At 40.1% G+C, this 12,524-nt stretch overlaps 2 protein-coding genes and 1 non-coding gene across 3 annotated transcripts; 1 reads left to right on the forward strand and 2 right to left on the reverse strand.

Annotated features, from left to right (window-relative positions):
- Positions 1-426: 426 nt before the first annotated feature.
- LOC114170141 (uncharacterized) lies at positions 427-906 on the reverse strand. The gene has a single exon (XM_028055626.2). The coding sequence runs from the start codon at positions 904-906 to the stop codon at positions 427-429; it is 480 nt and encodes a 159-aa protein (XP_027911427.2).
- Positions 907-3,931: 3,025 nt separating this feature from the next.
- Positions 3,932-9,359, forward strand: LOC146880954 (uncharacterized). Its single transcript, XM_085669188.1, has one exon. It carries the CDS (start codon positions 3,932-3,934, stop codon positions 9,311-9,313), a length of 5,382 nt encoding a protein of 1,793 aa, XP_085525314.1. The 3' UTR covers positions 9,314-9,359.
- Positions 4,502-4,608, reverse strand: LOC114189305 (small nucleolar RNA R71). The gene has a single exon (XR_003605609.1). It is a non-coding gene; the product is annotated as a small nucleolar RNA R71 (small nucleolar RNA).
- Positions 9,360-12,524: the final 3,165 nt, after the last annotated feature.

A 12,524-nucleotide genomic window follows, 5' to 3' on the forward strand; every position in this document is an offset into this window, starting at 1 on the left:
ATTCACAACATGAATAGTGGCACCCAAGTCTAACCACCAAGAATTGGGAGGAACATCAATAACATTAGATTCAAAACAAGCTACAACATATAGGAGTATACCTTCCTTATCAACATTCTTCTTCTTAAGAATATAACAGTTAGCTAGCTTGTGTCCAAATTTCTTACAATAGGCACAATTCCGCTTGAAGTACTTCTTCTTAGGCTCCAAAACCACTGATGTTTTCCCTGTGTTCCCCTTTTCAGGACGAGATTTACCTTTGAACCCCTTTTTCACAAGTTTAGTGCCAGAAGTAGTAGTTGTGAACTGCACACTATGAGACTTGGTCTTTTTAATTGATGCTTCCTCTTGAGAAATATTAGCTATCATTTCATCAATTGTCCATCCCTCCTTTTGAGTGTTGTAAGAAGTCTTCAACACATCAAACTAAGAAGGAAGAGATTCCATAACCTGCAAAATCAAGTAACTATCACCAAGCTCTACCTTTAGAGATTTGAGTTTGTTATAATATTGCCCAAGCTTCGTCATATGCTCACGAACACCACTTACACCATCATATTTGGTCTTCTCAAGAAATGACAAATATTGACCCTTTTGAGCTTTGTCAAAAGTCTTAAACTTCTCACCAACTGATCTCATAAAATCTTTAGCATTGTCATTATCCGGAATGCTTTGTCGAATAGACTTCTCCATGGTATATCTCATCACCATTAGGCACACCCTGTTCGAGTGTTCCCATTTTTCACGAGAAGCTCTCTGGACACTAGTGGACTCAGGCGTAAGAGCTGAAGGTTCTACTTCTCTCAAAGAAAAATCCATGTTGGTAATTGCTAGATATAAATCCAAAGATTCTTTCCGGTCCTCAAAATTTGTCCCATTTAAACTTTTGATTGAAGTCAATGGCATAGGCAAAGAAGCTGATATCAAAATAACAAAGAAACATTTAATACACACTTATTATGAAAATAAACAAAATAAATGTTTCAGAATACACAACAAAATATGCCTATAATACCTAATTATTTCTCATTCACTATGATCCCGCCTAAGGATCCCAAATCATAATAAATAAGGAATATAATAAAATACAATGCATATCTCATGTCAAAAGAAATCTAATACCGATAGGGTACAAAACAAATAATTGACATAATAAAATTCAAAAAATACATTGTATCAAGAAAAATAAAATACATTAATAGCGTCGGTTGCGTTGGCGACAACAATGAAGAAGAAAATGAAAAAAAAAATGAAAGAGGGAGGAAGAAGAAGATAAATAATGCATGTTATTTACCAACAAATTTTTTGGTAATTATTGACGAATTTTATCGACGAATTTTTCTGTCAATAAGTACCGACGAAACATGATTTTCGTCGATAAAATCTTACCGACAAGAGTTTTACTGACAGATTTTTTACCGTCGATAATTCGTTAGTAAAATTGATTTAACGACGGATTTTGACCATTACCAACGAATTTTGACCGTCAGTGATATCAGTTTTTCTTGTAGTGTAAGTAATTTCTTTTATGTAGTTCTTACATAATTGATCTTATAACCAACATTATTTGCACATCACTATAATCGTTTGACACGTTCTTAATTTTAAATGGTGGTAGAGATGGAGATGGAGTCCAACGAAAAATGTTTTATATAATTGATATTCCAGTTATTACCAATATATATATATATATATATATATATATATATATATATATATATATATATATAACACAATATATAACATAATTGATATTTGAGTTATTAACAATACCTTTGCAATTGGTTATTAGAATTGTTAGAAATGCTCATTTCAATTTGAGGTGATAGTTTAGATGGAAATAGAGGAAAGAGAGATGGAGGAGATTGAGGAGATGGAGTCCTATAAAAAGAAAATAGAGTCCAGAAAAGAGTCAATAATTTATTTTATATCATGAATACATAATTTAAAGTTAGAATCTTTATGAAAATACTTTTGTACTTCTATATTAGAATTGCTTGACACAATTTTCTCTTGAGTTTGAGTAGTTTGAATTTGTGGTGATATAGTTCGAGTAGATGAAGTTCTATATATATAAAAAAAAAACAATAAGTTTTTTTATATCATTGATATATAATTAATATTCGTTTTACGTACTTTTGCAATTCCATATTATTACAATCATTGATTTGAAGTCTAGGTATTCTTTTATAATAGATACTTTCGAAAATAATACTATAACATAAACAATAATAGTTATAAGAAGTTATTAAAGTTATAGGTAATAACATACGATTGAATTATTATATGGAAATTTTGTATTTCGTTCAGTTTTAGTATATGGTGGAGGCGTTACTTTGTCAGAATCACTTCCGGCGCTTCTTAAAAAAAGTTTAACAAAGTAAAGAGTATATTAAAATAAAAAATGTATTACTAATAAAAATCAAAAGAGTAATTTTAAGGCCCAATTAATTCTGTCCTTTTATTTTGTAGACTATCCAATCTTATGGGCCCAAGGGAGTTGGTTCAATTCATATTTCTGACCTAAAGTGCCCAAATCTTAACTTGTGCCCATTTTCGAAAAATAGATCCCCCTTCCCTTAGAGTTGTTGTCGCTTCTGCCAAAGCATACCTGATAAGTGTGATAATTACCTATTGTTTACACTTCTTAGAACCTCTTAATTGTCTTTTATTCATGTATTTTTGTGTTAATCTCATGAAAGAATTTAGGATTTTGTTATTTATTTCAAAAACATGTTTACTTTGATGTTTGTGGACTTTTGTAGAAAAGAATGGAAGATTGGAGAAAAATTCACTAGTTGCTGCCTGGAGCCATTAGCCCAGCTAGCTGGATGTACTCGCCCAGCTAACCAGACTCACTAGCCCAGCGAACCAGACTCACTAGCCCAGCGAGGAAGGCTCTCTAGCCCAGCGAGAATGAATGTTGGCCCAGCGAGTTTATCTTTTTGCTCAAACATTAAAAGTGTCGAGACTCGAACAAAAAGACAGTTTTTGGTGGGAGGAACACTGCTGGAACTCAAAACGAAGGCAGAGACATTTCTGGAGCTTAAAGGATCAATCTTTCTTCATCCATTCTACCATTTCAACTCCATTTGTGCTCTAGATGTATAGGAGTAGCTAAACTCCATCTCATTGGGGTTGGATGTAATGTACCTAAACTCGTTATAGTTTCATCTATGCAATAGAATCTCTTTCACTGTTTTTGTGTTCTATCTAAATTATTTTCGTGCATGATGGAATATCTATGCGTTTTGGGTGGTATCTAGTCATTGGAAAGTGTTTTGGAACCCTAGACATGGATAGAACAACCTAAAGATTTGGTTCTAGACATAGACCAAAGCTTTTGGTCATTCTAGACATCGTTTTTAATGTGTCTTTTGTGTTTAAACCTCTAAGGGATTAGTAATTTTTACATAAAAGTTCAAAACATACCCCTAAGGGATTAGGGATTGAATACCTTTGATGTCAATGCTTGAGTAGATGAGAGATTTATATTGTGAGGTGCTTGCTTAGAGTTTTGGTCATGAATTCCAACCCCAATGAGTCTTTGCCTTGGTATTTTATCACTTTAAAGTTTAGAAATCCTTATGTTTTCACTTGTTTCGAATTAATCAATGGTTACATTCAACGCTTAAATTAGTAAGTACACCTAGTTAACTAAACAAACGCAATTTCCGTGGGAAAACGATACTTGGACTTACCATTTTTATTACTTGCACGACTTGGTACACTTGCCAAAGTCATAACAAGTTTTTGGCGCCGTTGCCGGGGAATTGTTTGTTGTTTAGGCAAATTGTGTGCTATTTACCGATTTAGGCTTATTCATTTCATTCATTAATTTATTGCCTTTTACACTTTTGATTGTATATAGTCCAATTGTATATACTTACCCTTTTGCGTAACTTTTCTTTTCTAGTGTTTCTTGTTTTGCATGAGAAGTAGAACTAGAGCTGATAATTTGCTCTTTGATCCTGAAATTGAAAGAACGGCTCGAAGAAACAATAGTAGAAGAAGAAGGCAAAGCAGGGAAGCTAGAGAAGCAACTGTTATTTCTGATCCAACTCTCATTTCTTCATCTGATCAAGAAGAGGAAGACATGGCAGAAAATCCGCATGATGATGCTAGAGGTGAAAGAAGACGCACGTTGGAAGATTATGCTGCATTCACAGGGACCATTAATTTCAACAGTATTGCTCGACCAACGGTGAATGCTACAAATATGGAGATGAAGCCAGCTCTAATCCACTTGGTGCAAAGTAATCAGTTTAATGGATTGGCTAATGAGAATCCATACACGCATTTGGCCACCTTCTTAGAGATATGTAATACAGTAAAAATCCATCAAGTGCCTGATGAAGCCATTCGCTTGAGTTTATTCCCTTTCTCGTTGGCGGGAAATGCCAAGGTTTGGCTAAATTCTTTCCCCGAAAACAGTCTCACTAGCTGGGAGGATGTGGTTTCCAAATTCTTGGGCAAGTATTTCCCTCAATCCAAGATTAACAAAGGCAAACAAGAAATCTCTGCTTTCCAGCAAGACGTGGATGAGTCCTTGGGGCAAGCATGGGACAGGTTCAAGGGATTGCTCAGAAAAACTCCCATTCATGGGTTTGATGAGCCCACACAACTTACACTTTTCTTGGCAGGGCTGAAATCTCACTCAAAGTTAATGTTGGATGCATCAGCGGGAGGAAGTATTAAGTGGAAGACACCTACTGAAGCACGAGAATTGATTGAAAATATGGCCTCCAATGACAATGAAGTGCACAATGAGAGAGCTCAATCTCAACAGAAGGGTGTTCTACAACTTCAGTCTCATGACGCTCTACTGGCACAAAACAAAATCATGACACAACAGCTTGAAGCTCTCATGAAGAAGCTCTCTCAACTTCCGCAAGATCTCCGAAATGTTTCTCAAGCTCAACACCAACAACAGTTGCAAAATTGTGAGTTGTGTGGTGGGGATCATCCCAATGGGCAGTGTGCCATGCAAAACACATCTCAAGAAGAGGTTAATTACATGGGTAATACAAGTCGCCAAGGTAATTACAACCAAGGTTGGAGGCCTCACCCAAACATGGGACAAGCAGGACCCTCGAATAGACCACCACCTCAACAATTTCAGCAACATCCCTCTTTGGCAGATAGAACTTCAAAGATTGAGGACACACTCAATCAATTTATGCAAGTGTCAATATCCAACCACAAGAGCACCGAAGCTGCTATCCGTAACTTGGAGGTGCAAATGGGGCAAATAGCTAAGAGGATGGAGGAGAAATCCGATACAAATTTTGCGGCTAACACTGAAGTTAACCCAAAAGAGCATGTTAAAGCTATTACTACAAGGAGTGGAAAGGTGTTAGAAGAGAGAAAAGTAAATAGAGATGATGAAAAAGGAGAAGAGAGTGGAGAGTTACATGAGAGAAAAGAAGAGAGCATTGAAGAAGATGATGAGAATGTTGAAGGAGGACATAAAGAAATGGGTGAGAGAGAGAAGAATAAAGGAAAAAGTGTTGAAAAGCCCCTACCTTACCCTAAAATCCATTCTAGAAAAGAGAAGGAGAAGCAATTTGGGCGATTTTTAGACATATTCAAGAGGCTTGAGATTAATATCCCCTTCTCTGAGGCCCTCCAACAAATGCCTTCATATGCTCGATTCATGAAGGAGTTGCTCACAAAGAAAAGAAAGTACATTGAAGAAGAGACCATCGAAGTCCAGGGAAATTGTAGTGCCATCATCCAAAAGTTGCTTCCACCAAAGTTTAAAGATCCCGGTAGTTTCACTATTCCTTGCACTATTGGCGAGTTGGCTATTGGGAAAGCACTAATCGATCTGGGAGCAAGCATAAACTTGATGCCTCTTTCTGTGATGAGGAGGATTGGAGATTTGGAATTGAAGCCCACAAGAATGACACTCCAGTTAGCAGATAGGTCTATCAAATGCCCCTATGGAGTCATTGAGGACGTGCTAGTGAAGGTGGACAAATTCACTTTCCCAGTGGATTTTGTCATTCTAGACATGGAAGAAGACACTGAAGTTCCGCTTATATTGGGCAGGCCATTCATGAAAACTGCAAGGGTGCTCATTGATGTGGATAATGGTCATCTCAAGGTGCGTGTGGAAGATGAGACTGTCACCTTCAATGTTTTGGAAGCTATGCAACACCCTGGTGATAATAGCAACTGCTTTAGAGTGGATGTTCTAGAAGAAGTGATTGAGACTACCAAGAGCCAATTGCATGTGAAGTCCCCACTTGAGAGGGTTTTGATTGAGGCATGTGATGAGTTGACCCTTGATGAGGAAGCGGAAGTGGAGGAAGTGACCAGACAACTAGAAAAGCTCAAGGAGATATTTCCTAATGATGTGAAAGTGGAAAAATTGGAGAAGGAAAAATTTGATGATCAAAACAAGATTGAGCTTAAATTGTTGCCTGATCACCTCAAGTATGTGTTCCTGGAAGGGGAAGCAAGGAAGCCTGTGATAATTAGTAGCTCTCTATCTAAAGCTGAAGAAGAGAAACTGATTGAAGTTCTTAAGGCAAATCAAGGAGCTATAGGGTGGCACATTTCTGATTTGAAGGGGTTAAGCCCAACTTATTGTATGCACAAGATTATGTTAGAGAAAGATTACAAGCCCATAGCACAACCACAAAGAAGATTGAATCCCACTATGAAGGAGGTGGTGAGAAAGGAGGTGCTAAAACTCCTTGAAGCTGGAATGATATACCCGATCTCTGATAGTGCATGGGTTAGTCCTGTGCATGTGGTGCCAAAGAAAGGAGGTATGACAGTCATTCAGAACGAGAAAAATGAGTTGATTCCAACTAGGACGGTCACCGGGTGGAGGATGTGTATTGACTACAGGAAACTTAATCAAGCCACTCGAAAGGATCATTTCCCCCTTCCCTTCATGGATCAGATGTTGGAACGTTTAGCAGGACAAGCGTACTATTGCTTCTTAGATGGTTATTCTGGATATAATCAGATTGTGGTAAATCCGGAAGATCAAGAAAAGACTGCGTTCACTTGTCCATTCGGTGTGTTTGCTTATAGAAGAATGCCGTTTGGTCTGTGCAATGCTCCTGCTACATTTCAAAGATGCATGTTAGCCATCTTTGATGACTTGGTTGAGAAGTGCATTGAAGTATTTATGGACGACTTCTCTGTGTTTGGCAAATCCTTTGATCTCTGCTTGAAGAACTTAGATATGGTGATGAAGAGGTGCATAGACACAAACCTTGTGCTCAATTGGGAGAAATGCCATTTTATGGTGCGTGAAGGAATTGTGTTGGGACATAAAATTTCATCTCGGGGGATAGCAGTGGATAATGCCAAGGTTGATGTAATTGAGAAATTGCCGCCTCCTACTAATGTGAAGGGGGTTAGAAGTTTTCTTGGGCACGCCGGGTTTTATAGAAGATTTATAAAAGATTTCTCCAAGATTGCCAAACCCTTGTGCAACCTCCTTGTTAAAGACACTCCGTTTGAATTTGATGAAGAGTGTTTGAAAGCTTTCAATATATTGAAGAACAAATTGATTTCTTCCCCTGTGATCATTGCTCCAAATTGGAAACAAGACTTTGAGATAATGTGTGATGCCAGCGACTATGCTATAGGAGCTGTTCTTGGCCAGAGGCGAGAAAAATTGTTTCATGCCATTTATTATGCAAGCAAGGTCTTGAATGGACCTCAATTGAATTATGCCACAACTGAAAAGGAGTTTCTGGCTATTGTGTATGCGCTTGAGAAGTTTAGACCTTATCTCATTGGGTCTAAAGTTACCATTTACACTGACCATGCTGCCATTAAATATTTGTTGACCAAACCTGACTCCAAACCTCGGTTGATTAGATGGGTTCTCTTGCTTCAAGAGTTTGATTTGGAGATTAGGGATAAGAAGGGGAGTGAAAATGTTATTGCTGATCATCTCTCTCGGTTAGTGAATGAGGAAGTGACATGCAAAGAGAAGGAGATCCAAGAAGCTTTTTCAGATGAAAAGCTTATGCTAATTCAGGAGAGGCCATGGTTCGCTGACATGGCTAATTTCAAAGCTGCTGGAGTTCTCCCCGATGATTTTACATGGCAGCAAAAGAAGAAATTCTTGCATGATGCAAAGCAGTTCATTTGGGATGATCCCTTCTTGTTTAAGCTTGGCGCTGATAATCTCTTGAGGAGGTGTGTTACTGCAGAGGAAGCTGCAGGGATCCTGTGGCATTGCCACAACTCGCCATATGGTGGTCACTTCAATGGTGATAGGACAGCTGCTAAAGTGCTTCAATCCGGGTTCTATTGGCCCACCTTGTTTAAGGATGCTCATGCTCATGCTAAGAGCTGTGATAAATGCCAAAGGATTGGAAGCATCTCGAGAAGGCATGAAATGCCACTGCAAGCTATCTTAGAAGTGGAGGTCTTTGATTGTTGGGGAATTGATTTCGTTGGTCCCCTCCCTTCTTCATTCAACAATGAGTATATTCTAGTGGCAGTTGATTACGTCAGTAAGTGGGTGGAGGCAACAGCTTGTCAGAAAAATGATGCCAAGACTGTCATCAAGTTTCTAAAGAGACAAATCTTCTCTCGGTTTGGAGTCCCCAGGGTTCTCATCAGTGATGGAGGATCCCATTTCTGCAATGCCCAATTGGCCAAAGTCTTGAAACACTATGAAGTGAAGCACAAGGTTGCTTCACCTTATCATCCACAGACTAATGGTCAAGCCGAGGTGTCTAATCGGGAGATTAAGAGGATTTTAGAGAAGACCGTGGCTTCATCTAGAAAAGACTGGTCCTTAAAACTTGATGATGCCCTCTGGGCATATAGGACTGCCATGAAGACTCCTCTTGGATTATCACCTTACCAGTTGGTCTATGGCAAATCATGTCACTTGCCTGTGGAAATGGAGCACAAGGCATACTGGGCCTTGAAGTTTTTGAATTTTGAGCCCTCTTTATCTGCTGAGAAGAGGAGGATCCAATTGCTGGAGCTTGAAGAGATGAGGTTAAATGCGTATGAGAACTCTAAAAGCTACAAGGAGAGAGTTAAAATGTATCATGATAGAAAGCTACTTAAGAAAGAATTTCAACCCGGCCAACAAGTGTTGTTGTTCAATTCAAGGCTCAAATTATTTCCGGGTAAGTTGAAGTCTAAATGGTCTGGACCCTTCACCATCAAGGAAGTCAAACCCTATGGAGCAATAGAGCTGATGGATCCCTCCTCGGAAGATCCACAAAGGAGTTGGGTTGTGAACGGACAGCGACTTAAGCACTATTTGGGGGGTGAGGTTGAACGCCTCACCACTGTCATTCATCTAGATGACGCATGAGCCTACAGGCGTCGAGCTAATGACGTTAAACAAGCGCTGACTGGGAGGCAACCCAGTGTTTTGAGTTTTTCTTAGTTAGTAGATTCAATTTCACCAATTTTTGGGTGCATCAGGTCTGTCACTGCTCGCCCAGCGAGTGACCACTAGCTTCGCGAGTCTGGTTTTTCACAGAAAAACAGTTCCAAAATTATGCAGACTCGCCCAGCTAGCCCCCACTCGCCCAGCGAGCATGACCCCTACACCAACAAAATCTTTTGTCCAATAAAATCGCTGGGCGAGTACTACTCGCCCAGCCCTTTTTGAACGAATTTTTGCCCCTGGAGCTACTCGCTGGGCGCATAAACTCGCCCAGCGACTCTCTTTCAAAAAAAAAAAAAAAAATTGAAATTCGAATTTTTGGGGGGAAAACCTGACCACTCGCCCAGCGAGCGGTGCCACTCGCCCAGCGACTGCGCAGCATTTAATGCTGTCAGCGGGTAGTTTGGTCAAGCCTGCTTTTTAAATTTCCGAAGCAGCTCGCCCAGCGAGTGGTATCAGTCGCCCAGCGAGCAACTACGGTTATTCCCCATTATTACTTTTCATTTTTAATCTTTTTTTCCCCCTTCTTTTTACCCTAGCCGTTCCCCTTCCCTCTTCCTCGCTCACTTGCGCCTCCACCTTCACCTAAGCTCACACTTTGCACTTTTGCTTCCATCTTTCACGTTTTCTCTTTGTCTCTTCCATCAAGTAAGTGATTTTTGCTTCCATTCTCATTTTGTTGTTGTTTTGCTGCTGTTTTGATGTTTAAGATTAGTGTTAGGGTTCTGTTTTGGTTGATTTCATGTTCATGCTTCTTGAATTTGTGTGTATTAGATATTTGGTCCATTTTGTGTGCCTTTTTCGTCAGTTGTAGTTGGTTTAGCTTTGCGTTCGCCTAGCGGGTGCGTGCTTGTATGTTTTGGGTTGTTTTGATTCATAGTGAGTCGTCCAGCGAGCATTCCCTGTACAACGAGATCCTCTCGCCCAGCGGGCCTGCTCGCCCAGCGAGTGACGATCCTTGTCACTGTTTTCCAGTTTTTAGACCTCTCGTCCAGCGAGCCTGTTCGCCCAGCGAGCGAATCCACCTGGTTTTGCTGTTTCTCTGGTTTTGCTTGCTCACCCCTGTAATCTTGTGTTTTTATTCAGCAACCTTGTTTGTTCTTATTGTGTTGTTTTGTTTTACTTCTAGTTGTAATCCTAGTTTTGTGTAGTGTAATGCTTTGTGTTCTTCTTTTTGCAGATGGCTCCTCCTAAGACTTCCCATGTTGCTAAAAAGAAGAGAATTACCCGAGGCTCTTCTTCTCAGAATCCCCAACCAGACTTCATGGAATCAGACATGGTGCAGAATTTTGATCAACATAAATTCTCTTCGGAGACGGCTGCCAACCGCTTTGCCGAGATAATGCCCAGGAGCTTGATACCAGAGAGGAAGGTCAAATTAAATCCTGGGGAGTATGATGAGTTTCGTTTGGAGCTTGAGAGGCGAAACTGGCATAAGGTGTTAGCAGACCTTCCTAATGAAATTGATGAAGTGTTGGTAAAAGAGTTCTATGCAAACGCATACCAGCAGGTGAGGGATGGTCCCCGTCAATGTAGGGTGCGGGGGAAGCTGATAAAATATGACAGGAAGACAATCAATACCTTTTTGAGGACGACATCACCTCCTGCGGGCCACGTAACTCCATTTAGTGAATTCTCAAGTGCTCACAAGGATCATGATGCAATTGCCTCAGCTTTGTGCACCCCGGGTCATACTTACATGTTGGGCGTCAATGGCAATCCCATCCGCATTCTCCGGAAGCATCTAACCTCATTGGCACAAATGTGGAGTGCCTTCTCCTACACCAACCTAAGCCCCAACACTCATACTTCAGATCTTAACTTAATGAGATCTTATCTCATTTATGGGCTTGTAACAGGTATGGACATGGACGTGGGGGCCCACATTTCTCAGGATATCGCCTACACTGCGGACATGGAGAATGTAAAGTTGGGTTTTCCTGCACTTATCACAGCTCTTTGTAGGGAAAAGGGAATCATTGCTGACACTCCTGTACTCCTCTCCCTCCAGCCACCCATAGACAAAAAGTTCATAAGGAAGAATTGCATTAGTAGGGTGGAACTCAATGAACCTGCACCACCACCCCGAGTACCCCGTCCACCCCGAGCTTCCTCTTCCTCTCAGTCCACACATGATCCTTCCTCCACTTTCGAGGCATCCTTCCAAGCAGCCATGACCAAAATGTTTGCAAGACAGGAGGACATGTGGCTGGGTCATCAAGCACTTCGGCAAGGCCAAGTCAACATCATAGATAGCATGCACCATTTGTCTCTAGGTGTTCCAGATTTTCCAGATGATCTTATCATGACAGGAGCACAGTTTGAGGCACGCATTCCTTGGCCTGTGGGCAGGCCTGAGTCTCAGTGGGGGGGAGGTACTATTGCTGCTGATGATGATCCTGATGCAGAAGAAGGAGGTCAGGAGGACCCTGATGCTGAAGAAGAAGAGCAGGGAGGACCCTGATGCAGTCTGGAGTACTTTGATTGGTGTTTTTGTTGGTTTTGTTTTTTTTTAGTGTTTTAGTTTGTGTTATTAGCCAGCTGTTTATTTAGTTTTTGCTTTCAGTACCTTGTTTTAGGGTGAAACACTTGCTTGATAGTTGAACTAATTCTCTTTTTCTCATAATTTTGTTGGCCAGCCTTGTTTTGGATGCCTTATTTTGTTGTTGGCATTGGGAGCTTTGATGTCTTTTCATGTTATCCTTGCATGATCTTGAGCATTTTGCTTGCAAATCCAAGAGTGAGAATGTGGACGTGGTTGCAATTTGATTAATTCCTTAACCTTGTGTGATTATGACCAGGGGATTGAATGGTGAGAATTGTGAGAATGTGTTTGGGAGTGTATGTGAGAAAGCTGTTGTTGCTATGGATTTGAGTTTTGCATGATTCTTGTAAATGCACATACACACTTGATTAGATATGAGAAAGGCACTTCTTTGTTTTTTTATGTTACATAGCTACTTGGCCAAATAGCCACCCTTGATGCTTGACTTTGATCTTTTGTAAACCTTTTGAGCTTTGTTATTTTTGTGACCCCTAAGCCTATAAAGAGAAATACATCTTTACCCACACCCTAGAAGAAGAGAACAAATAGTATGTTATGAGGGTATAAGTTGGGATTAAGTTTGGGGGA

Source organism: Vigna unguiculata, chromosome 11, assembly GCF_037176805.1.
Source record: "Vigna unguiculata cultivar grain cowpea cultivar isolate G323 ecotype 2 chromosome 11, ASM3717680v1, whole genome shotgun sequence".
Taxonomy (NCBI): Eukaryota; Viridiplantae; Streptophyta; class Magnoliopsida; order Fabales; family Fabaceae; genus Vigna; species Vigna unguiculata.

What these genes read in the sequence shown, in the direction of transcription:
- LOC114170141 (XM_028055626.2), bottom strand. Translation starts at nt 906, where the DNA reads ATGCCATTGACTTCAATCAAAAGTTTAAATGGGACAAATTTTGAGGAC.
- LOC146880954 (XM_085669188.1), top strand. Translation starts at nt 3,932, where the DNA reads ATGAGAAGTAGAACTAGAGCTGATAATTTGCTCTTTGATCCTGAAATT.